Here is a 27,404-nt window from a genome sequence, read left to right as displayed (position 1 = left end):
TGCCATAGTTTCAAGTCCATTTCTGATCCACAACTTATTGCTTCATAACTGACGATTTCAAAGGTTTACCAGGGTGGCACAAAAAAGCTCAGTTACTACCTTCTAGTTCATTCTGAAATGTGTTTCACTAGTGAGCATTTTTGAATGTTCAAATAACAATAAAAAAATAAAATAAGATAATAAAAAATATAACTGTAGAGGGGATACTTCAGGTAGCCAGCTGTCAGTTTTTACTCCTTAAGTCAGTAGTAATTTATATAGTAGGGGGAGGATTGGGTAATTTCCTTTCATCTTCAAACCTCACATGGAGCACCTCAAATTCAAAAAGCCAACTAACAAACAACTACATACTAACAGGACTAACAGCTAACTAAACTCTGGTTCTTACTTGGAAGACTGGTATAAGTACATTAGAAAAGAAATGAGATTTAAGCAATTTTACTGTTTACATAATTCAGAAATTCTCTTGAAATAGCTCAGCTCTTCCCACCAAATTTAATATGTAAAGTAATTACATTGTTGAGTTAGGTTAGGGCAAATGTCATAATTACTTTCCCTAAGGTCCTCAGAACACTTTAGGAGCAAAACCTTGAGAACAGCAGGGGTCTGAGCTAGTGCTGACTTAACCTATGCCCCAGGGGGATGACAGGCTAGCTACCTCCTCAGTGATTTCTTAAAGAGCCAGCATGTTTCCTTTCTCTTCCTTACAGGGGTAAGTTAATTTCTAATGATAGGCCCACTTTCTGTTATTGGCTAAAATACATTAAAATTATTTTTTTTCATGTTTAACTTTCTCAATATGCCTACTTTTCAAACTGCTTTACCAGCATCTGTGGGACGCATTTATTCCCCTCGCACAGAACGCCTACACCACGGTATTTGACTCTCCAAGCCATCTAAGTTTGATTGTTGATTGCACCAAGTTAGTTACTTAATAAATGAGACCAGGAAAAATTAACACATAATACAAGAGCGCCAGTATGAAACTTCAGAACAGCCCTCCAAACTGAGGAGCAGATTTCGAGTGGCTTTACAGGTTAAACGTGATGAGTTAGGATGGCACTAGTCTTGGGCTGGTATAATGTTTTTGTACGGTTGTGATGGTGGAGGTTTCTAAGGCCAAAAGATAGAAACCATCAGGAAATGGGAGGACTACGGTGCGGACTGTGATCCTTGAATGAAATTGCAAAGGGGGTATTAACCCCGTAAATGGGCTGCAGGACCAACTGTCAGGTTTCGGCGAGGGAGGGAAGGAGACCGAGCTCGGGGGAGGGAGTGGGGCGCTCGGCGGACGGAGAAGGGGGAGAGGGAGGGAAGGGCGGGAGCGGGGAGCGCGCCAGGGCAGAGAGTGGGGAAGGAGTGGAGGAGTCGACGGGGCGCAGAGGGTAAGCGCAGCGCGCTCGGGTGGCCGCGCGTCCCGGGCCAGCGCGCCCCGGGGACCCATGTCGCTCGGGCGGCGGGTCCGGGACCCGAGGCGGAGTCCAGCGTCCGGCGTCTCCAGTCGCCGGGAGTCTGAGCCGCGCGCCACGCGGGAGTGGCGGTCCCGAGCCCGCTGGGAGTTATGTAGACGGATCTAACATGACCAGCAAACGGAAACCTTTCCAAACGCAGCTCAGGCGGTCCATCAGCGAGCAGCTGCGGGACTCCACCGTCAGAGCCTGGGACCTACTGTGGAGAAACGTCCGGGAGAGGCGGCTGGCAGGTCGGTGCCGCCAACACTGCGGGGCCCACGGGGCGGGAGGGGGCACGGCCCGGGACGCTGGCCCGGCCACCGCGCCGCCGCCGCTCGGGCCCCGCGAGGGTTCACAGCACGGGTGGGGCCGAGCGGGCTGCGCTCACTCCCTCCTGGCCGCCCAGCCGCCGCGCACTCGGTGATGTGGGCTCTTGCGCGCTCGCATAGACAGCAGACTGGGCGCAGCACGCGGGCTGGGGGTCGGCCAGGGTGCCCCGACCACCCTTGCGAAAGGGGCCCCTTCATCCCACCCCTGCCCTGCCGCCGTCCGGGCCAGTCCGTTGAATGAATGAGTACGCAAGTCAAGAAGCCCACCACGAGGGCTGCCCGGCTCCCAACTTTGCCTTTTTCACGTGGAACACGTCCACTGCGTGTGTGGGGGGAGAGTCAAGGGAAGGCTAGGAAGCATATCACAAACTCTGGGAGCCCAGACATTTGGGAGTAAGATTTGGGGAAAGACAGGTGGACCTTTGTTGGTGCAGTAGCTGCCCACAGCTCCTGTCCGGCTGTGGGTCAGGTTCTCCTCACTTTGAGGTTGCAAAAGAGGGCCTCGCTTTGGAATCCATTGTCCATGAATCAGAGGAAGAGAAGAGGTGATTGTTGGGAGCCAAGGAGACCTTAAAAACCCTTGATTAGGTCAGAATGCCCCCCCCTTCTCCCAGCCTGCACATTGTGGCCTCGTTTCTGTTCATGTTTCATGGGACCACCTCCTTTTAGGGCTACAGATGCAGTGACTGCTCAGTCTTCTCAGAGCCCTTGCTGGGCACTTGAAGTCCGGTTAGTCACCACATGGTACCTGCCCCAAGAGGGGGAAGTGGGCCACAGAAGAGTTACTGGCAATGGGAGATTTAGGACCACTTTCCCCAAGCTAGCTGCTGGGAGATGTTCCAGGAGCTGGGTGAAGTGCGGTTGGAAGGGCCCCTGAGCTGACCAGAGTGGAGTCTCTGGACCTTGTTGCTTCCTGTCTCTCCAAGGTATCTCCTGAGTTGGTTGGTGTATGCAGGGGTAGAAGATAGTTTTAGAGAAGAAGAAGGTATGGACCCTGGAAAGGGTGAAGAGATGCCAGGGGTGAAAAGGGAGATGCTACCTTCTCCGGGCTCCTCCCCTTTTCCTTATTGTAGAACAGTAGATGTGCTATGCTAGATGTTCTTTATTTTTTCTTAGTGAGAAGCAGGGAGGCAGAGATACAGACTCCCACATGCGCCCCGACTGGGATCCACCTAGCAAGCCCTCTATGGGGCAATGCTCTGCCCACCTGGGGTTGTTGCTTGGTTGCTGAACAACTGAGCTATTTTAGCACCTCAGGGTAGGTCATGGAGCCATCATTAGCACCCAGGGCCAACTTGCTCCAGTAGAGCCATGGCTGCAGGAGAGGGAAAGAGAGAGAGAGAGAGAGAGAGAGAGAGAGAGAGAGAAGGGAAAGAGGTAGAGGGGGAGGGGTGGAGAAGCAGATGGGCGCTTCTCCTGTGTGCCCTGATGGGATATGGAACCCGGTACATACACATGCCAGCTGATGCTCTACCACTGAGCCAATCGGCCAGGGCCTAGATGTCCTGCTCTTACACCTGTGCAGCTCCCTCTTCCTATCAGCAGGACAGCGTCTGGCAGTTGGTGCCCAGAGTCTGTATCTCCTTGAGCATTAGGTCCTTATCAGCCTAACTGGTTCAGTTAGAAGTAAGGATTACAGAATTACAGATGATTCTAACACTCAGTGTAGTCAATGTTAAGATATCCATTCCATATTTTCTCTCCAACCCAGTGGCCCCATTTAGTAAGCACCCAAGAAATAAACAGATTTGCAGTCTGGACCCAGAAATAAGCTGTGGTAAAACCCAATAGTTTTAACTGTTGATTTTTGGAAACCTGTCTGGGCATTGTAGACCTCAGTTCATGGCAATTGATAACTTTCCCTGTGATTGTGTGGAATTATATGATCTACATCTGGTGCTGGAGAAATTTGTGTGGCCTAGTAAACTTTTGGTGCTTCATAACTTCAGAATGCTGACTGCAAATGTCTCTTTCATGGCTCCTGTTATTTAAGTTTGTTGGATTTGTTAAATCGACGGATATTCAGGAAACAAGCTGTCTTTCCAGGAGGGCTGCCAAGACTTTGCTCGGTTTTTATAGAGGCTGAGGTCAAAGATGACTGTAGCACTGTCTTTTTCAAAAGGAGATCTGGGAAGGAAGAGGGTGTAATGTAAAGACTTAAAACCACTAAGATTATTCAGGAAAGCCATTCATTCACATGAATTTTAGACATTGCAGTTCAGTGAAAATGGCAGAGAGGAAAACGTTTTGATTCCAGAAATAAACTATAGGTTAGACTCTAACCGTTAGAGATTTTAAGATCATTTTTATATATCATTTTTAGAATATATAGAGATTAAGGTTAAAAAGTGGCTTCAGAATGGTAAGCATAAGAGTTTTCTCAGAGTAGTACAATTATTTTTTGAAATAGCAGTATGAGGTTTTAACACGTTGAATCAGAATATTAATATCTGCTTACCCATAATCTGCTTACCACTCTGCTGACAGCAGATGCCCGCAGCTCATTCAGCTGGGACCAAACAATCCCTGTGAAGCAGGCCTTTACTTCTGCTCCTCTAAGCGAGCTGGGATGCTTGCCACAAAACCAAGCCAAATCCATGAAGGAGCTTTTAGATGCAAATTGATTTTCTTGGGTTTTCTTGCTAAGGTAGCTAAAATATGGAACCTTGGCCACGAGACATTGAAATACTTAAGTTATTAATGTTGGCATCCATTCTAGGTGAAAGTATTCTTCATTTGTAAAAGTGTTCTTTATATGGTTCAGTTCACAATATCAAAATAACCAACTATATGACTCTACCCCCAGAAAGCTCAGCCCCGCTAAGAGATGATATGAGGCTATTGACTTAAAAATATCTTCTTCTAGCAGATAAAAGTTTTGTGCTGGAGCTTTTTTTTTTTTTTAATATATATATATATATTTTTTTTACAGAGACAGAGAGAGAGATAGACAGGGACGGAGAGATGAGAAGCATCAATCATTAGTTTTTCGTTGTGCATTGCAACACCTTAATTATTCATTGATTGCTTTCTCACATGTGCCTTGACCACAGGCCTTCAGCAGGCTGAGTAACCCCTTGCTCGAGCCAGCGACCTTGGGCTCAAGCTGGTGAGCTTTTGCTCAAACCAGATGAGCCCGTGCTCAAGCTGGCGACCTCGGGGTCTCGAACCTGGGTCTTCTGCATCCCAGTCAGACACTCTATCCACTGCGCCACCGCCTGGTCAGGCTGTGCTGGAGCTTTTTAATTTCCCTATAATTGTCTGCTTATTATCCTTAGCCATTAGAACTGTGTTCAAAGTGCTTTATAACAAACTCGTGTTTGGGGGTTCGGAAGGTATTTCCCTTTTGCTTTTTTTACATCCCAAGGAAGGTAATCATTATTCTAACTAATTCTTAATTCTCTCTCCTTAAAACTTTTTATTTAGTGATTTTAGAGAGACAGGAAGAGGGAGAGAGAGAGATAATGATTTGTTGTTCCACTTATTTATGCATTCATTGGTTGAGTCTTGTATGTGCCCTGACTGGGAGATCGAACCCACAACCTTGACATATTGGGAAGAAGCTCTAACCAATTGAGCTATCCGGCCAGGGCAGCATTTTTACTTCTTTTCATGAAAGGCTATCTTGTCAAAGAAACAGAGAGACAATAAGTAGAACTGTTTAAACACACGTAGCCTGTGGATTTCTGTGCTTTGGGAACCATGCTTAAGAAGGGGAGGATTATACATAATTGCAAAAAGCATTTTTTAACACATGTCACAATGACACAAAGCATGAAATCAGTGGAAGGATAAGATTTGTGTGATGCTCAAATTTGCTCGTTTTTGTCACAAAATTATAAAAGGGAGTTAATTGTTTAAAGAAGAACTAGTACTGGGAGCTCTTGGGCTTTCCATTCTGTAGTAACTGCCAAATCTTCAGCAGATTGTGTCAATGTACACTTTTTAATTTTCCCAAAACTCTAATCCTCGTAAGGGTCAGCAAGAGTTTTCCCACCTATCATCTCAATATTGATCATTGTAATAATGGTGGTAATGGTTGTTTATTCCCTAGATGACAAAGTTAGTGTTCAAAGCAAGATTCTAATCCAAACTGTCAGACATCAAAGGCCATCTGTACTCATTTGCTGCTACACTGCATTACCTCCTCTGTAGGCCTTATGGGGACCCATGGACCGCAAATTTTTTCTTTAAGGTTCTCTGTCACCTGCAGTTTAAAAATCAAGTACAAAGTTAACTGAGTTAACTGCCCTTTCTTTTCTCCTGGAGTGACAGAGATAACCCTGCCACCTAAAATAACTTGTCCCCTTGCCATCCTATTTAGCTGGGCAGTGTGGGCTTATGGAGACTTGGAACAAACAGCCCTACTTCTAGCTTGTCAGGGCCCCTGTGCACTATGCCCTGCCCACTGCCATTGATACAAGAAGCCAAGCGCTGCAAGAATGAGGTCCTGTCCTAAAGCCTAAATGCAGATTTCTTTAAGGTAGGTGACTGACAGTTTCTTTTGGCTTCCCTAGATCACTAATCAGCCACCACACCGGAGGTAATTCTTAGCTTTTATAGCATCGTTAAATTCCCTAGGCAGAAGCATACCCTTTAATTCTTGGTGTTTGTAAGAAGTCTGAACTATTTTCAAATGTTAGGGTCTGAGAAAATCCAAATGAGTTTTCTAAAGCTTTCTGCTCCTTTATTTTAAAACCCGACTCTATTTTAATGGAAATGTAATCCATATGTTTGATTCCCTTATACTCATATAACAATATTTAGGTAGCTTGTGAACTAATTGATGTCTAAGTCTTTTGATCTCTTTTATAGTCTCATTTTAAATAATTTCTGTTAGACACAGGAAGTTATATTGCTGCCCGGAATAAACTAACTCAGCAATTTTCAACCTTTTTCATCTCATGGCACACATAGACTAATTACTAAAATCAGAGGTACACCAAAAATATTTTTTGATGATCTGACAAAATTTAAAAAAAAGGTATAATTTTGATCCTTTGATTCATTCACACCAGACGGCTATTGTTACATTGACTGTTGTCTCTCTTTTTTTTTTAATGTGATAATCTAAGGGAAAGAGGTCGGTGCCTGTTACTAAATTAGTTGGGTATTGCATGTTTTAAAATTTTTTGCAGTAACCAGTTGAAAATTGCTGAACTAATGTAAAACATTGAAAAGTTTGAGTTTGCTGGAAACTCCACCAAATTTCAATGAGTTCTTATTAAAACAGGTTCATTCATTCTCAAAGTCCACAGTAGCATTCTGTGATGTGATGTAACTATGAGATCTGGACCTTATGTAGAGTGAGGTCAAGAATAGAACATGGGCCATAAAAATTTTCTTATTAAAACCTAAGTGTATTCCATAATATCAAAAGTATAGGATAATACTAGCTGATCCTTTTTATGTATTTTATAGCCATGCCTTTCCATCGTATTATCAGTTTACTATAAAGAATAGACATCTTACTCTGTCAGGGCTGGTTTTATAAACATTTCTTAAAAAGGGATAATGCGATTTACAGTGGCCCCTCGTCTATTGTTGGGGTTAGATTCCAGAACCCCCTGCAATAGGCAAAAATCCGCAAAGTAGCGACCTTATATCTATTTTATTATTTATATATATTTTAAGGCTTTGTAAACCTTCCCCACACTCTTATAAACTTTTCCCACATTGTTATTAACCTTTCCCACACTCTTATAAACACTTGCTATGCTCTTAAACACTGTCTACATTCTTATACCTATGTAATTTTAACAACATATAAAATTCTATATGGGTACTCATCTGTGACTATAATACAACTTGAATGATGAAGATGATTTAATATTCTTTTAGTATGTTTTAATTAATATTTTAATTTTTATATGTTTTTAGTTTTTAGGCTAGAAAATGCTTATTTTACAGCAAAAATAATTAAAATAATAAATGCATAAAAATACCTATATACCACAAAGTCCCATGATATAGCAAAAAATCCACAATTCAAAATTATATATATACATTTTTAAAATCTGCAATTCAGTGCAGCCACAAAAAGTGAGCTGCAATATGGGGAGGAACGACTGTATATTAATAATAACAAAAAAAATTGAGTCAAGTAAACATACATTTAAAATCAGAGAAGGAGAGCACATCAGATGATGTATCAGGGTTCTCAGCCTTCGCTGCACGGACAACCATCCGAAGCCTCTCAGAAATAGGGATTTCCTGACTGCTACCCAGAGATTCTGAGTCAGTTCAGATGGTGCCTGATGATCAGCACTCTTGAAAGTTCCGGAGATGTTTCGGTGGGAGGTCAGGGTTGTGAACCACTGACTATCATATGATAACACACAGAAAGAAGTGTGTGTCTATCACAAGGTCATATTCTAAGTACCTATGAAAAGTTTTTGCTTAAGTGAGGTTGGAATGAGCTTGTCATTTTATAGGGACAGAAAAAGAAAAGAAAAAGTTCAGTGTGTCTAGAGAATAATAAAAAAAGGTGGTATGAGTAGGTGGTAGGAGATGTCAGAAGTATGGGCAGGGTCAAATTTTAAGATCAGATTGAGTCTTGTTGCCAGAGTAGAAAGTTTGGATTTGGCTCTTCGTGTAATAAGAAGCAAAAGATTTTAAGCAGGGGAGTGACAGGACCCAAGTAAAGCATTACTGGAGTGGTCCAGGTGAGAGAGAGACAGTGGCATGGACTAGGGTGACAGCGGGGGAAATGTAGAGAAAGGGATTTGGAATGTGTCTTTGAAGTGGAGACCACTATGCCGCCAGACTGATCCTTGCAGGTGAGGGAGGCTCAAGGACTCTTCGGTTTGTAGTGCCATAGGCTGAGTAGGAGACACCTGACAAAGCTGCATGTTGTATTTGCAAATGAATTTTTTTTTTAAAATAAGACAGCTGAGGAATGAGGTATTCTCCTCTGGCCAAATTAGGGCACAGATGCCTATTTGGACATCCAAAGATTAAAGCAAAAGGTTATATTTCCAAGTATAGGTTTGGGAGAAAAGTCAAAACCCGAGCTATAAATCTGGGGTTATTCGTCTGGATGGGGGTTACTAGGAAGAGACAGTAGAAAAAGGAGCACCCCTGAGGACCCAGTCCCAGAATATCCTTTCCTTACAGCACAATAGTTGGGTGGTAACCGTCCAGGGTGCAGCAAAAGTGGGTTTACAGTTGTGAGTAGGTGAAACAGACTTTATTCTTGTATTATTATGTGTTCATTATTGTATTCTTTCCATACAAACAACTGTAAACCTACTTTTGCCTCACCCTATACACATGGTAAATTTCTGGGGAATTAGAAAAATAGCAACACTGTTCTGAAATTCAGCCTTCTTATGGCAGAAAAATAGGAAAGTTCTAATAAATAATTTTCTTTTTTTTTTTTTTTTTTGGAGGGATCTGAGTCAGGACAGTATAAGGATTAGTTATGATGTGTTGAATGGGTAGCACTGCTGCATTAATGATGTGGAGATCTTGGACAAATCTGTTTGGCTTCTGATGGATAAAATGAGGGTATTATAAAGAGAATGAATGGGTCAAAGAAGGCCTTGACCTAAAAGTTTTTCAACTATGGGTTTTTAAGCCCTTTTGATGTGTGAGGGATATGCAATATTGAGGCTGGTTGGGGAAACAAGATGAAGTTTGGAGTCTGATTTGGACAGCGGTATGATGAGAAGCTATTGATGGTTTGGAAGTGTCCCACACCTTGGGATTCACTATGATTGGAGGCAGAGGCAGATTTAACAGCAGGCACATTGGGCACGTGCCCTGGGCCCTGACTTCTGAAGGGACCTGCAAAACTCCAACTTTACATTTTTTCTAATGAAACCAAGTTTGTTTGGTTTCCTATGTGCAATTTTAACATTAATAGTACATAATATTTTTTATTTATTTAAAAATATAGTTAACATATATTTTTATTTTCCCTGTCTCTCTCTTTCTCTTTTTTTAAGAGGCCCAATATTTTTGTCTGTGCCCAGGTCTTCAACGGACCTTAATCCGCCTCTGTCTGGAGGTAAGGGTAGGTCTGTACCAGACGTGGTGAGTCTGCCTGGCTGAGGACAAGCAGCAAGGCTGACTTCGAGCTTGGGAGATGGAGGGAGAGCAAGGTTCTAAATTTAGAAAGTAGGTCTTGACTTAAAATAGGTGTAAGACATCTGGGCGGGAGGAAAAAAGAGTGAGTAAAGGAGACACCATGTATAAAACAGGGCAAAGGATCCATGGCAAGTGAAGAGACAAGGCCATCAACACCCATGACAGAGATCTCTGAAGGATAAGCAGGACCTGAATATTCGGGTAAAGCTGATTAAGTGGCCCTGTGTCTATGAGATATGAGATCGGCTTACCTACCACTTGGATGGTTACCCATGACTCTTTAATGGTGATGTGGGATAGGGCTAAAGGCCCTAGGCACCTTCAGTCTTCAGTAGCAAGTCCCAGCAGGCAGGGAAAAGTTAAGTCAGAAGTAGCTGGGTTAGGGGTTGAAGAGACTGAACCCTCCCTTTGAGGAGAGAGGGGCCAGTCCACCTTCCAGTGTCCCTTTTTCTCGTAGCGATGGCAAGGACCTGGCAGGCGCTGAGGGAACAGACAGGCTTTTGCCTAATGCCTTCCTTTCCACACTTGAAGCAGGGTCTTGGTAGAGTTTTACAAGGCTCCTTTGAGGAAGTACTTGTGTCATTGGAGCCCAGTAGGGCAGCTGCTAATGCCTGGTATTTTGCCTGATCTCTTTGGGCTTTTTCTGCCTTTGCCTGCTCCCATATATTGGGGTTTTTTTTATTATTATTTATTTATTTATTTATTTATTTATTTATTTATGTTTACATTGATTCTAGGGTTGCCCCAAATGTGTCCCCCCTCCCCTTTATTCCCCTCAACATCTCCCTTTCCCCCATCCCCACTTTGCCCTCCCCCCTTCCCTTCAGGTTTATCCATCCTATCATCCCCTTTCCCTCTGTCCTCCTTTCCTCTGTTCCCTTTGATCCCTCCTCTGTCTCAATTTCATTCCTTAGTTCTCATTGTTCTTAGGTTCCTCAAATGAGTGAGGTTATATGATATTTTTCTTTCTCTGCCTGGCTTATTTCACTTAGCATAATAGTTTCCAGGTACATCCATGCTGTTACAAAAGGTAATATTTCCTTCTTTTTCATGGCCCCGTAGTGGTGTATATGTACCACTGCTTTTTAATCCACTTGTCCACTGACAGATACGTGGCCTGTTTCCAGATCTTCACTATTGTGAACAATGCTGCCATAAACATGCATTTCTTTTTTTGAATCAGTGATATGGTGTTCTTGGGATTTATTCCTAAAAGTGGGATGGCTGGGTCAAAAGGCAGTTCCATTTTTAATTTTTTGAGGAATCTCCATACTGTTTTCCACAGTGGTTGCACCAGTCTGCATTCCCAACAGCAGTGCAGGAGGGTTCTCCTTTCTCCACATCCTCACCAGCACCTATTGTGCATTGTTTTGTTACTGAGCACCATTCTGATTGGTGTGAGGTGATATCTCATTGTGGTTTTAATTTGCAATTTTCTAATGATTAGTGATGTTGAACATTTTTTCATCTGTCTATTGGCCATCTGTATGTCCTCTTTGGAGAAGTGTCTATTCATTTCTTTTGCCTGTTTTTTGATTGGATTGTTTGACTTCCTGGTGTTGAGTTTTACAAATTCTTTATAAATTTTGGTTATTAACCCCTTATCAGATGTATTGTCGGATATGTTCTCCCATTGTGAAGATTGTCTTTTTATTCTGTTCATATTGTCTTTAGCTGTACAAAAGCTTTTCAATTTGATATAGTCCCATTTGTTTATCCTGTCTTTTATTTCAATTGCCCGTGGAGATAAATCAGCAATATATTACTGCCTATGTTTTCCTATAAGATGCTTATGGTTTCACGATTTACATTTAAGTCTTTTATTCATTTTGAGTTCATTTTTGTGAGTGGTGTAAGTTGGTGGTCTAGTTTCATTTTTTTGCAGGTAGCTGTAGAATTTACACAATGCCATTTGTTAAAGAGACTGTCTTTACTCCATTGTATGCTCTTACCTCCTTTGTCAAATATTAATTGTCCATAAAGGTGTGAGTTTATTTCTGAGTTCTCAGTTCTGTTTCATTGATCTATATGCCTGTTCTTATGCCAGTTATTTCTTCACTCTCATTTCTAATTTTATTTATTTGAGTCCTCTCTCTTTTTTCCTTGGTGAGTCTGATTAAGGTTTCAAACTCTGATTAAGGTTTACCCTTTCCAAGAACCAGCTCTTGGTTTCATTGATCCTCTGTATTGTTTCTTTAGCCTCTATGTCATTTATTTCCACTCTGATCTTTATTATTTCTTTCCTTTTTCTAGCTCTGGGCTTTACTTACTCTTTTTTTTCTAGTTCTTTTAGAAGCAGGGTTAAGTTGTTTATTTGAGCTTTTTCTAGCTTCTTAAAGTATTCCTGTCATGCTATGAACTTCCCTTTCAGTTCCCTTTCACTGCTTTTGCTGTGTCCCATAAATTTTGAATTGTATGCTCATTATCATTCGATTCTAGGTATTTTTTTTATTTCTTCTTTAATCTCATTGTTAATTCATTCATTATTTCATAACATGCTATTTAGTTTCCATGTGTCTGATAATTTTTTAGTCTTTCTGTTGTGGTTGATTTCTAGTTTCATGCCATTGTGATCAGAGAAAGTGCTTGATATGATTCCAATCTTCTTAAATTTGTTGAGACCTCTTTTGTGCCCTAACATGTGGTCTATCCTAGAGAATGTACTATGAGCACTTGAAAAGAATGTATATTCTGTTGCTTTAGGGGAAAGGTTCTGAAGATATCTATTAAATCAAGTTGATCTAGTGTGTTCTTTAAGTCTGCTGTTTCTTTGTAAATTTTCTTTCTTGAGGATCTATCTAGTGATGTTAGTGGGGTATTGAAATCCTCTATTATTATGGTATTGCTGTTGATCTCGCCCTTTAAATCCATCGAAGTCTGCTTTATATATTTAGGTGCTCCTATATTAGGTGCATAGATATTTAAATGGTTATATCTTCCTGTTGGATTGCTCCCTTTATCATTATGTAGTGGCCTTCTTTATGTCTTACTATAGTCTTTGTTTTAAAGTCCATTTTGTCTGATATAAGTATTGCTACCCAAGCTTTTTTTTCATTTCCATTTGTATGAAATATTTTTCCATCCTTTTATCTTTAGTCTATGTGCATCTTTTGTTTTAAGGTGTGTCTCTTATAGACAGCATATGTATGGGTCCTGCTTTTTTATCCATGCAGCTACCGTATGTCTTTTAATTGGATCTCTTAATTTATTTACATTTAAGGTTATTATTGATATGTAGTTGTTTATTGCCATTTTATTCTTTAAAGCTGTATTCCTCTTTTGCTATATTCTTTCTCTCCTTTGATCTGTTTACAACAGGCCCCTTAACATTTCTTGCAGCATTGGTTTGGTTGTTATGAATTCCTTGGGGTTTTTTTTTGTTTTGTTTTGTTTTTTTGTCTGGGAAGCTTTTTATTTCTCCTTCAACTTTAAACGATAGCCTTGCTGGATAAAGTGGTCTTGGTCGTATGCTCTTGTTCTGCATTACTTTGAATATTTCTTGCCATTCCCTTCTGGCCTCAAGTGTTTCTGTTGAGAAGTCAAAGTCATCGTTATTGGGGCTCCTTTGTAGGTAATAGACTTTTTTTTCTCTAGCAGCTTTTAATATTTTCTCTTTATCACTTAGCTTTGGTATTTTAATTATGATGTGTCTTGGTGTAGATTTCTTTGGGTTTCTCTTTCATGGAATTCTCTGTGCTTCTTGAACTTGTATGCCTTTTTCCTACATTAATTTAGGAAAGTTTTCAGCTATGATTTGATTGAACAAAGTTTCTATCCCTTGTTTTTTCTCTTCTTCAGGAACCCCTATGATGAGGATGTTATTTCTCTTCATGTTGTCACAGAGCTCTCTTAGAGTTTCCTCAGATTTTTTGAGCCTCTTTTCTTTTTCCTGCTCTGCTTCTGTGCCTTAGTTTATCTTGTCCTCTAACTCACTGATTTGAACCTCAGCTTCATCCAACCTGCTTTTAATTTCTTCCGTTGTGGTCTTCAGTTCTGATATTGTATTTGTCATTTCTGACTAATTTTTTTTATTATTATTTTAATATCCTTTTTGATGCTTGTAATCTATTTATGTGCTCATTGTGAAAATCCATTGTTGTTATAAGATCTTTTAGCATTCTAATAATTCTTATTTTAAACTCTGCATTTGGTAGTTTGGTTATTTTCATATCACTTAGTTTATTTTCTGGAGCTTTCTCTTGTTGATTCATTTGTATTGCACTTCTCTGTCTTCTCATTATGCCTGTGTGTTTGGGTGTGTTGTTTGTAGAGCTAGTTGAGTCTTGGGTTGGTGTTGTCTACCTCCAACTTTCAGTTGTGTTATTTCTAAGTCTACTTGGGTTGGCATCAGCTGTTGTTTGTAATCCACTGTTGGATTTGGCTTTTCTAGTACAGCACTTTGAAGTCTTCATTTGCTTGTTTTCTTCTCAGTTTTCTTAACTCAGTGGTAGTCTTGTTCCCAAATAACTTTTTGTGACTGATTTATTACTTATTTGGTCTTAGAACTGTTGATGAATAAAAAAAAAAGGTCTCACTAATAAAATATTTTAATTTAGAAGTGATATTACTAAGTAAAATTTACAGAAATTTAAATAAGATTGAAGGAAAGACTTCCTGAGATTGCCCCACATATATATATATATAAATTAAAATACAGTTAATTAAATAAAAGTGATCTTAGCAAGAATGCTTCTATGGTTACTATAAATTATAATTTATAGCCCCACTTATAATAGGGTAAGAGTTTTATATTGGAAAGGTAACATCTCTACTGTCCTACTATCTGGAAATAGTCTAACCAAAAAAGCTTAGCTTGTAAGAAAAATTCTATATTGTGAATTTTTCAGTATTGTATCTATTTATAAGTTATGGTTTATCTATAATAAAGTTGAAGGGAAATTATGCAGAGAAAAATAGATAAAATTTTACATTTTTTTGTTTGTAAAAAGTTTAACTTAAACTTTGCCTAACTTATCTGCAATGCGCTGGCAAACCCTTGGAAGTAACACAATTGCCTCCTGGAAACAGAGTAAAGAAAGGATGATATTCCTTCTTGCTGGTGGTTGGTTACTTAGTAAGAGAGACACATGCACCATGAGTTGGCTAGAATTCCTTGAGAAGACCATTTGATACCATTTTTGCCAGTCATGAAATGATCATTTAGACATGGAGCACATATTCATGAAATTGATATATACTCCTCCTTTATGTTTTTATATGTATGTTGAACAAAATAACTTGTAAAGAAAAATTTGCTTTGAGATTTTGTAGTTTTGCCGGGTTCATCCAACAATGTATTTCTAGTCTGACACTTTGCAAGTTTAGTAATATTCCAAAATGAAAACAAAAGTGTTTTGAAAGTGTTACAACATTCCTGGGCTTTTTTTCTCCAGAATTCTTGAATGTTTAGCTCTAAAACAGTCAAGTTAAAGGACAAACATTTTGTCATGTTTGTAGTTAGTCAATAAGTATTTATTGAGCCATGAAATAGTGTCCTTGTCAAATCACATTGGGACTGTAGTGCAGGACATAAATTCAGTACTGTGATGTTATCCTGGCAAAGCACACAAATTTTATTATGCTGCTCAAATCACTTACCTCATATATTTAATCAGAAATAGAGCAAGTTTCCAGAAATTGCAAAAGGACACTATAGAATGTGCCATGACTACATAATAGTGTTTTTGCAAATCTGCTGTGTTAAGCCATCTTACATAATAAGGCAGAATACTTCCTTAGTAACATTTTTATCTCATGTAAAAATTTCAGAATCCTATGGTTCTGTTATTTGGTGTAACAGAGAATATTTTATCTACATGCCATCATGGCATACTATGTTTGTTGAATACTTCTTTTTCTTTCCTATATAGGAAATTAAATGAACAAAAGATATAATGCTTCTGCAACCTCCTGAAAATTAATATATCTACTAGCAATGACATTAAATTGGGATGCTTTATCATATACTTCTTATCTTCTCTCCAACTGGACAAAGTAGAAACAATTTCGGGGTCTTTGAAGGGTCATTGAAAATGCTTTCTAATTAAATTTAATATTTATCATTAGAATAATATCCTAAAATAAAAATATTTGATATTGTATATCTGGGAAGTGTAACAATATGTTATATTCATGTACTGCTGTATGGCAATGCAAGGGTTTGTCACAATGACATCACAGAGATGGCAGGCAGAGCTTTCCTCTCTTGTCTGACATTGAGTTGTATTTATCACAGAACTCTCCTAAATCAATGATGGGTTGCACTTTTCTTAGCCACGAACTGCCAGCACAGTCATATGTATATAAATTACATATTTATTTTAGACCTCCCAAATAAGACTTCATAAGCAATAGATGTAAAAGAGGAGCAATTGTTAGAGTAAAAATAAACTAAAAAAAACCCCAGCTTTTACATATTTCAACCATTGTTTTATTTTATTCTTTCTGGGAAGACAGAAGAGAAACCTCGCTGTGTTTGATTTCTAGCTCTTAAGTCTAAATCAAAGTAATAAAGTACACTCTTAATCCTTTGGAGTAGCACTAGAATGGTGGAAAAGGGATTGAAGCTATTTGAGAGAACATCAGATATATGCAGTTACAATTCTATAATGGTGATTAACATCTGTGAAATTAGCATCAATTCAGTCATAATGTTGATATAAAATTTGCCAGAGCTATGGCTGCAGTGCTAGGAGCATAGGTTGCCCTGTGTAGTAAATGCATATCATTTTACTTTTGGTTCACACAACAATGTAGAGGAGAGTGTGGTTAGTGGTGTTTGGGTGTGATGGAAGATTACAGGCATGCATCCTGATCTAGTTGGTAAGAGCAGCTTCTGGAGCCAAGACTACTACATGGGTTTGAATCCTGCTTACACACTTAAGCAATGGGTTCTTGGAAAAGAGAATTCATCTCAATGTTTCTGTTTCCTGATTTTTAAAAAGGAGGATAAGGCCCTGGCTGGGTAGCTCTGTGGATAAAGCATCGAACCAGCATGTCAGAGGTCACGGGTTCAACCCTGGTCAGGGCAGGTAGAAAGAGCAATTAATGAGTACACAACTAAGTGAAACGAGTTAATGCTTCTCTCTCTTCCTCTCTCTCTCTCTCTCTCTCTCTCTCTCTCTCTCTCTCTCTCTCAACAATTGAAACTTGTTAAGAGAAGGAGGATAAGCATAGTACTTAACTTATAGTGCTGTTATGAGGATTAAATGCAGGGATCTCCAATTACTGAGACATTAAACTCACTCTCTTTGCTCTAACTGGGATTAAAAAATCAAATGCTACAGATGTTGTTAGCATGGTTGGCAGCATGTTGTGTAAATCTATTAGTGTTATAGTGTGACTTGTTCATTATACAGTACTAACATTTTGTCTTTCTGAATGATCAGCAGTTATGGTTTGTTCATCAAAATCACCAACTTTAGAGTTACACAACCAAAAATCGATTCCCATGTCCTTGGCCTAAATGGAATTTGATAAAGATCTAATTAAAATGAAAGAACTCAGACTAGATAATCCTTTGGTCCCATTTAGCTTAAAGAGCAATGCATCTATAAAATCAGACCATGTATCCAAAGGAAATTAAATGCCCTAAGTCTTTTAGTTCTCTTTGTGTGAATATTGCAGGACATTCTGACAGGGAGAAGGCAGACGCCCTGAAGTATACCCTAGGATGCCTACCAGTGTCATTCCCCATGCAACTTTGGTTGCCTGGTCTCTACCAATGGCAGTAACTTATAACTGGTACCTTCTGTTGTTGGAACTGTCTGCAGAAATTGGAGCAGGAAGCAGGAGGGGGACAAGCTAGGAGTCCAGGGCCTGCAAACACGCATTGAATCTCAACAGCCCTAGCCTAGACCACACTTAGGCAGGGCTCAAAAGGGTCCTGCACCTGGTTTAATGTTTTGTTCTTACTATCTTGATATTTTTAATAACTATTGAATAGAAGGCTTACGTTTTTATTTTATACCGAGCCTGGAAAACAATATAGCTGGCCCAGCATCTAGCTTCTTGTAGAATTGTGCCTTGATTTGTAAGTTCACCTTCGCTGGTGATTCGGTGTTAGGTAAGTAAGATAAAAGTGACGAGTAAAGTCACAGAAAGAGACACTGAAGCTTTCTCTTAAACACCTACAATCTATAATCCACATGCTCTGTACCCCTTGCTCTTGGGGAAGGTGATCTCCTAAGACAGGAAGTGTGTTTGTTTTATTTTATTATTTACTGATTCTGACATCATCTTTATGAAATATGGCAACAACACTACCACTGATGTTTACAGAGTTATATAATGATATTTTAGTTATTACGTATATTGAAGCAAATATTTTCTTAGTTTTTTACTTAAAAAAAAAGGTTGGGACAAATTACAACTCTTAGTAGGCTAGATTTTCAGATCAAAGGCTTGCTTTGAGAACTTAATCTGTTTTTTAATTAAAAATGTATTTGCAATACCCATAATAAATTAATTTATTAAACCACTTCTATTAAAATTATTAAGACTATTTTCTGCATAGTTTTAGCCTAGGGCTACTTACTCAGAAAAGAAAATCAGGGGAAGTAGTAATAAAGCCTATCGTCTATCACCAAGGATTTCCAGCACATATCTACCAAATTTTTATCTTGTCATCATGACCATCTGTCTCAGTGAAGAATGCAAAATATGACCACAGTCTAGTCCCAGAAATCACATAGGTTAAATCCCTCGTCGCTAATGGAAGTTATACATAGATATCCCCACTGAATAATGTAAAAGATGGCATTTTTATTTAAAAGTTAAGTTCATTATTTAATGCAAATAATTTCTGGGCAATTACATAAAAAGAGCACATGAACTTTTATTTGATTTTAAGCTACTTCAAACAAGAATGCATATATTTGTGTAGTTCTGAATAGTATCACAGATAAGTTGTCAGCTGATTGTAAGAAAGTAGACCTGCCTGACAGCAGTGCCCTGGCACCCAGGTGGGCACCGATGGTGGTCCCCAAAGGGACACAACTGATAATGGCTTGGAAAGCTTGTTCTGTGTACTTAGCTCTGAATGTACAAGAAGTATGAGATATATTATATAAACAGCTTTATCAAAGAGACTTAACAAGTTTTACCTTCTAGGTAGGAAATCTGTAGGAGTAAGTTAAACCTAATGGCACAGTCATCAAAATTCAGAAAATTCAAATTCTAGGTCTCTCTCTAGAAATGATCTCCTGTATCAATATTCAAATATAATGATTTCCTCATGTGTCTGTATTTGTCCTTAGGTCATAATCTCCTGCAGGAACGGATAATGTCTTATTCACTATGGACAGTCCAGTGGCCCAGGCATATAGTTGAAATACAGAAGGTACAAAATGAATGCTTGTTGAATGAATGAATTAATAATAATTATAACATTAACATCTCTCCTGCATTAGTACCCATCGTATGCCAGGCATTGTGCTAAGTAAGGACTTAATGCATTTTCTCATTTGATAGACAAGCTTCAGGGAGAATACTACCAGAGTTTCTGGTAGCACATACAGAAGCCTGCTTTGATTTAGAAAAAGCCTTCCTCTCTAGGCTCATGAACTAGAAGACAATTAGAAAATGGTTCCTTCCCTGAGAAAATACAGCCCCATGGGAGTGCTGCTGGGTAAGTAGACCCTTGGCTGAATTTCAACCTCCATGGCCCCCTTGGCTGCTTGCTATGTTATACCTGGTGGCCCCCACTTTATGTATAAGGAAACCAAGGCTTAGACAGATGAAGTGACTTGTTCAAGGCACATAACTACTACTTGCAGCTGTGTCAGCTGGTTAGTGTGGCACACTTTGCATGGCATGTAAAACTTTTGAGATCCTGGTGACTGCGACCAAGACCGTTGTAATCTCAGTCTAACACTTAAAAAGGGGTGATGGTTTATGGTGTCAGAGTGATAATGTGGACCCACCAATATTGCCTCAAGGTTACCACATGGTGTAATAGATGGGAGCTGATGGTGTCATTCTAGCATTCCAGGGTCGCCATGGTGATAATGGTGATGATTAGTGATAATCCTGAATATCTGTATAATACTTTACAATTAAGTGTTTTTCTATTAAGTGGCTTAAAATCAATAGGTTCTCAAAAAAGTCCTTTAAGGTTAGCAGAGGAAGTACTATGGCCTCTACCACATTAACCAGATAGAGGAGGATGAGAAAAATGACCTGACTACCCGAGGTCCCCAGGCCAGGCCTGAGAGATGTCTGAATCCAGGCTCTTACTCCAGTGCTCACTCTCTTGTCACTTTCTTGCTGCCCAATGTGAGCTCTGCTTTATAAGATCAGTCAGTTGCTGTTAACTAAACCTAAGGCTCACAGACCTGAACCACCTGGAAAGCTTTTAAAAATACAGGCCCTTGGACTCCTCACCAGATTCATTCAATCAACATGATTCCTAGGGAGGTAGTGCACATGAGTGTGTTTCTGTGCGTGTAGAAGGGGTGGGTCTGTAGTCTGCGTTTTTAACAAGCTTCCCAAGTGATATTGTTATGTGCTTATAGCCTGCCTGGCACTGTCCTCTCCACAGTGGCTGGAAATGGCTCCAAACTCTCGTAGTGATTTCAAACTCCATGCCTTTCTCTCCCTCTGCCTACCTAGATCCTACTTACTTGCAAGGACTGGCTCAAATCCTTCATGATTTGTCATCAGCAAGGGGGGAGTTCCCCCCTTGGAAGGATCTCCCTCTTCCCTATGTGAGTGTCCTTTGGTGGGGGAGGAGGAGGGAGCACCTTGAGGGTCTGTTGTGTGCAAGGCTCCTGAATCAGTGCTTTTCCATATGTCATCCTGTGAACCGTCACAGCAAGATGCTGAGGTCATGGTTCTCATCCCCATTTTAAAGATATGTGGAGACACTTGGCCAAGGCCAGCTCAGCTAGGAAAGTGTGGGCCCTCCTCTGGTTTCGGGTGCCCAACTTCCTGCTCATTCTGCTGAGCGTTTCATGCTCCAGGCTGCTGCCTGTCTCACCAGCAAGATTTCTTTTGTACTATAATAGAGAGACTTTGTCTTATATTTAAAAAAAAAATCCTTTTACCTTCTGTATAATTCATATTATAAAATACACTAGTTTTTGAAGAAATAATAAAAAAAAAGAATGCCTTCCCTTCATTTGTGGATCATATCCTAGCAAGCTTCAAAAAGGTAAAAGACATTGATAGAGCCATGATATTTATTCAAGCTCTTTAACATGATGAGGAAATTCCAGCCAACATTCTATCCTCTTCTTTCTTTTAACTAAAAAATAAATAAAACAAACCAAAAACAAACAAACTTGAAATGTTAGAGTGCATGGAAGCCTTATGGATTATTTTGTTCAAACCATTCATTTTACAAGAACTGACTGAACCTCAGAGAGATTCAATTAAACTGTTCCAGGTCACATATCTCATTAGTGATAAATTTGAGATTAGAGTCCAACTCCACGTCACACTAAATGACTTTTGGGATTACAGGTGAATTCATTCTTGGCCAATCATTCATAAGCAAAATGTCCATATCTGAAATTAGTTTAGGATATAAACATCTTGAGGGAAAAATGGTACCTTACCTTCAAGAGCAAAGCTTATCCCTTGAGATATAAGTGTTTGTTGACAGCCTGAATCACTGTTTCAGAAAATTAAAGAAATTTGATTGCTCCATCCTAGGTGCCAAGTTCAGGCCTGGTGGCCCTAAACCCTGCCTACTCTATTATGATCCTAGCCTGAGGTGTCTGGCATACCTGTCAGCTTTTTGGAGTTGAGCAAGATAACCCTTTCTCGTCCTCTTGCCTCCTTCCAAGATGCAATTTTATAGCTAAAGGAAACTAACACTGCTGTTGTTATCACAGCTTAGGGTGGAGAAAAAGGAGAAAGTATAGTTTTAATTTAAATATTAATTTCTCATCCCTTTAAGCCAAACTTTTTACACAGGGGGCCAGTTCACTGTCCCTCAGACCATTGGGGGGCCGCCACATACAGTGCTCTTCTCACTGACCACCAATAAAAGAGGTGCCCCTTCCAGAAGTGCAGTGGAAGGGCCGGATAAATGGTCTCAGGGGGCCACATGTGGCCCGCGGGCCATAGTTTGGGGATGCCTGCAAGACAAAAATATTCCCTTTTGACTATTTTTTAAATTATAGAGCTAGAGAAAAAAAAAGAGGTTTTTAAATTTTTTTCCCCAAACTATATTACTTTTTTTCCTCACAAAGACTTCAAGTTCTCATTGACTTAACTATTCAACAAATATTTACTCAGTACTTACTATGCCAAACACTGTCTCAGCTACTGGGGGATTCAGTGGTATGAAAAAACAGTGAGAAGAAACTGGAGAACGAAAGGGAGTGCTGTGTTGGGTTTGATGTCAGAGGTCTGTCTGGGGAAGTGGCATTGGAGCCGAGACCTTCAGAGATCGGGAGCAGAGTGTGGGTGTGTTCTAGAGCAGGAGCACGTGGGTATGTTTGAGGCATGTCAGGTATGCTGGGGGCTGGGAGCACGGTGACGAGCAGAAAGGAGGTAGGAAAAGGGGTTGCATATAGTCCGGTCTTCTGTAGCCTTATGGTCTGGGAAGGAGCCCCAATATGATCTTGGGTATGATTTCCTATGAACAGTTACCTGGTGTACAATGGAAAAGTTGGAAAGAAAAGACAATAGAGGCCAAGAGAGGAAGCAGAAAGACTTTATAGAGGACTCCGTGAAGTACCAAATTTAGTTCATGTCTCAGTTATTAAAAAAAATAATAATAAAATAAACTTAGTTGCTGGTCACATAAGAGCCCATTGCTTAATTTAAAGAAGCTGGCCCTCAGCTTTTTTATAGAAGTGGGAGGAATTAGGTGGATTTATTCATCCATTCAAAAACATTTATTTAATGAATATCATATTCCAGATACTGTGCTGTGCCATACACCAAGAATAAAAAGATGAGAAAGACAGTAAGTCTTATCCTCAAGGACTTTGGAAAGTGCAATGGCAGAAGAATACACAGGATGTAGAGCGAGAGTGGAGAATGGAGTGAGGAAGTTGGCCTAACTTCACAGAATATATAACCCCTGAGTTGGGCCTTAAAGGAGAGAACTTACACTTTGAGAAGGGGGAAGAGCAAGCATGTGCAAAGAAGCAGAGAGACATGAAACAGTGCAGGGAATGATCGGTGTTGCTGAAACCTTGAGTCAATTAGGAGAGAGCACATGAAGAAAAGGCTGGAGAGGTGAGCAGAGACTGGACAATGAGCTTGAGGTTCTTCTCCATGTCCTCTGGTGCTATCTCAGACCGTCCATAAATGCTTTTCTTCCTCTAGGACTCTGTGATAACATGAATCCATTTTTCTTTCTCCATGTGTGGGTGAAATAATCATCACAGCCCCTGTTTATTTTTATATTCATGTTTTCTAAGTTACCTGGGTCTATACCTTTAAAGAGCAACCATTAGAGCCTCTTCTCTTGCTTGTGTGTTGCAAAAAACTTGAGCTTGAGTGACTTTTAAAGATGGCTTGTTTTTTCGTATTGACTACATCCATCTTTGCCTTTATTTTTTTTTTAAGATTTTTATTTATTCATTATAGAGGGGGAAGAGAGGGAGGGAGGGAGGGAGGGAGGGAGAGAGAGAGAGAGAGAGAGAGAGAGAGAGAGAGAGAAGGGGGGGAGGAGCTGGAAGCATCAACTCCCATATGTGCCTTGACCAGGCAAGCCCAGGGTTTTGAACCGGCAACCTCAGCATTTCCAGGTTGACACTTTATCCACTGCGCCACCACAGGTCAGGCAAGATGGCTTTCATTAAATTAGCAGAACATACAGAAGATCCTGTGAATTCCTACTTTCAGCCTTGCTTCATGGGGATTCTTCACTCCAAGTATTGGTGCGGTTGCTTGAATTTACAAATTTAAAATGAATAAAACTAATATAATTCGTTGACTAAATTTTCAGAGAGCTTTTGGGCAACAGTTACTTTAACAGGACTCCTTTGAAAAACGATCTGAAATACAAGGTTGTATTAACTCACTCATAGGCATTTATCGATTTATGCAAGATTGCCTATCAGTTGGGGACACAAGAATAAATATGATAAAATTCTTTCTTTCAAGCAACTTACAAGTATTGATGGCTTCTTATAATTTTGGTAAGAAATATCATAATTCTCTGATTTTAGTATACAAACAAAATAGTTTTAAGTCAACGGTTTAGAAGGTTTTAAAATATTTTATTAAAAATAGATGAACTTTGGGTTTATGCACAAACTCAGCCTTATGGAAAGCTGGATATATTTATCTCTATTCTGACTAGAGGCAAGGGGGAGGGAAAAAGTCAGAAGAAAAGTACTAATTCATAGTGTACAACTTGAGAGTCTCCACTGAACAGCTGCATGCTAACACTTACCCTTTTGTTCACATGGACTTGCTCTTTGGAATCCTCAGATATCTGTGATTGCCTGGGGGCTCTTCAAATGTCACCAGGGCAACAACAAAGTAGCACACATGAAGCAGCCCCTCTGTGGCATTCTTTATGAAAAGCATTAAATTAAATTATTGCATAACAAATCATCTGCATATGAAAGGCAGTGAACTGTTGGAGAACCCAACTGAAACAATGCTGAATTTGATTTCTACCTCCACTGATAAGTGACTGGCACCCTTAGAAATCTCACTGTGATCCAAGTCCCCCATGTAGAATGTGAGAAATATTAATACTGTTACTTCTGACCTCAAGGGAATTGAGGGCTAAATTAGGGAGATTGTTGAGATGGTTAGAGAAAAACTGCCATCTATCCCTTAACCCTGTTTCTCTTCCCCATTCTTAGTCAACCTTTCAATAAGATTAAACAATATTTTACTCTGGTTGAAACCATTGCTCCCTACCATGGAGATTGAGCAAAACCAACAATAACTACATTGATTGAATCCGTACTATGTGTCAGAGACTGCACTAAGTAAGCACTTCACATGCATTATTTATTTCACCCTAATAACCTATATGGTTAGTAGGATTAACATTCACTTTTTATAATGACATTTAAACTTTATTTTATTTATTTATTTTTTACAGAGACAGAAAGAGAGTCAGAGAGAGGGACAGACAGGGACAGACAGACAGGAATGGAGAGATGAGAAGCATCAATCATTAGCTTTTCATTGCGCGTTGCAACACCTTAGTTGTTCATTGATTGCTTTCTCATATGTGCCTTCAGTAGACCGAGTAACCCCTTGCTTGAGCCAGCGACCCTAGGTACAAGCTGGTGACCTTTTTGCTCAAACCAGATGAGCCCACGCTCAAGCTGGCAACCTCGGGGTCTTGAACCTGGGTCCTCGGCATCCCAGTCCAATGCTCTATCCGTTGCACCACCGCCCGGTCAGGCGACATTTAGACTTTAAAATGTGTATGATTTCTGACTCCAGTTCACAAAGCTGGGGAGAATTCTGAAACAAAGATTAGAAGCAGATCTCAGGAGCCCAGAAACCTCTATATATGTGTGTATTTGTGGAGGGAATTATATGCCACATCACATTCTTTAGCATTATTATGCCTGGCTACTGCTTCATCTAGACGGCATAGATAGATATCTTTATAGTAGGAAAATAATCTCTATTCACTAAGTTAAATATATTAATTCAAGAAAGCCTGTGGAGAGACAGTATATTAAAAATAAACAACATGTGCCCTGGCCAGTCTGCTCAGTGGTAGAACGTTGGCCTGGTGTATGGAAGTCCTGGGTTTGATTCCCAGCTAGGGCACACAGGAGAAGTGACCATCTGTTTCTCCACCCTTCTCCCTCTTCTTTCTCTCTATCTCTCTCTTCCCCTCCTGCAGCCATGGCTCTACTGGAGCAAAGTTGGCCCAGTCTCTGAGGATGGCTCCATGGCTTCCATCTCAGATGATAAAATGGCTCCAGTTGCAATGGAGCAATGCCCCAGATAGGCAGAGCATCGCCCCCTAGCGGGTTTGCCGGATGGATCTCAGTCAGGTGCATGCAGGAGTCTGTCTCTGCCTCCCTGCTTCTCACTTCAGAAAAATATAAATAGATAAGTAAATAAACAAACAAACAAAGTGTGATATTTTAAGCACAATTAAACCAAAATAAGACAAATTTTGAAAAATATACTAAAATATATTTAAATGGTATTGTCATGAGTGGCCCACCCCCTTACACAAATAATGCTTGAAGCTCTTCTTGGGAATTGTATAAACCATGTAAAACAATGAGTCACACTCCTTTTTTTGGTTGGATGTCAGTTTTGAATTCCCAAAGGAAAACAATAACCTTCTCTTTATCATAGTTGACCATGAAACACCTATTTTAAAGAGCAAATCCATTCCCAAAATGCAAAATAAAAGAAAAGAAAACTGGCACCACTGATATGTACTTGAAAGGACAGTTTTTCCCATTTATAAATTTTATTTACTTACAACAATTATAAAACTAACATGTGGATGATAAAGATAACAGGTCGATTATAAAAAGCACCAAAGAGAATCACTACATACTACTAAAGTGTACTCAAAAGAGCATTTTGAAAATATTTCAAGCAAGCAAGCCAGTATTTTTTTAAAAATAAATATAGTCTTCCAAGAGAATTTTTAATGGATAACAGACATGTACTATTCTAGGTATTTTAAAATGGCAACATTGCTTTATAATCACATATTTAATACAGCATTCTAAGATTGAAGCAGTATTTGTGGATAAATACACAATTAGGGGGCATCTCTTCTCAAGGAAAAATTACAATCGCTACTCCAACAGTCTGACCACTAACCTTGTACCAGGCACACAAGTATTGTATTTATTACTTAAAATAGGACTAGCATGCACAGTATTATATTCACTTTTTGTGTGATACAACTAAGCTTATAGCAGCTTAGGAATTGAGCAAAGTCTCATGGTCAGGGTTGTCTCCCTTTAAGGCTCATGTGCTCAGTAAGCATCTTTGATGGGAGAGAAGCATAGCTATGAATATGCAAATTAATTATACACACCATCACTTGAGTGTTAATAAACTACTGGAACTGAAGTGAGAGATATATTCTTAAATTACTAAATAAGATAACCTATGTGAAAGCATTTAGACAAAGTCACGTAATTAATCCTCAAGTTTCAGTACAAAAGATTTGTGTAGGGAGCTTTTTTGATATATGTAACCTAGAACCCACTGGTTAGAAAGCCAGGTTGGATGAGTAGAGCAGAGGAACTTGTATTTTGAAGATGGTCTCCAGACAGTTGTGAGGCTGTTGATTGGTGGGACCCACTGCTTTGATGCTATAACTATGGTTTCCTTTCCTTTCCCTACATGTCTGAGGAAAGAAACAAAACCAAAGACAACAGTGTAAGAGCAGGGCTCAGTTCATAGAGAATTGTGTCTGTTTTACATTATTTTAGTGAAATACGCCAAAATAAAATTTTATTTCAAAGTTAGCCTCTCACGCTGATGGCCTCTTTGTAAAACCTTAGTGTACAAAGTGGTGTCTGAGTGAGAGAAGAGAGTTCTCACAGAAGCTCTGGTCCAATAGATCTCTTCAGGATTCTCCCTGCCTAAGGAGCAGCCAAAGTCATGCCAG

General features: G+C 39.7%; 1 protein-coding gene across 3 annotated transcripts in view; it reads left to right on the top strand.

The window, feature by feature from the left end:
- Nucleotides 1–1,346: 1,346 nt before the first annotated feature.
- STARD13 (StAR related lipid transfer domain containing 13) overlaps nucleotides 1,347–27,404 on the top strand; it is a 231,886-nt gene continuing 205,828 nt past the window's right edge. For 2 of the 3 annotated variants that reach the window (XM_066234092.1, XM_066234089.1), the window contains exons 1-2: nucleotides 1,568–1,702; nucleotides 19,129–19,211. Coding sequence is in view for 1 of the 3 variants with exons in the window: in XM_066234087.1 (XP_066090184.1) it covers nucleotides 1,579–1,702 (124 nt within the window). In the remaining 2 variants the exon portion in view is untranslated. Of the gene's footprint in view, nucleotides 1,703–19,128; nucleotides 19,212–27,404 lie in introns of all 3 variants that reach the window. The other variant, XM_066234087.1, reaches the window with a different exon arrangement.

Source organism: Saccopteryx bilineata, chromosome 6 (genome assembly GCF_036850765.1).
Source record: "Saccopteryx bilineata isolate mSacBil1 chromosome 6, mSacBil1_pri_phased_curated, whole genome shotgun sequence".
NCBI lineage: Eukaryota > Metazoa > Chordata > Mammalia > Chiroptera > Emballonuridae > Saccopteryx > Saccopteryx bilineata.
The sequence above is the reverse complement of the archived record's forward strand: the minus strand, read 5'-3'. Positions and strand labels throughout refer to the sequence as shown.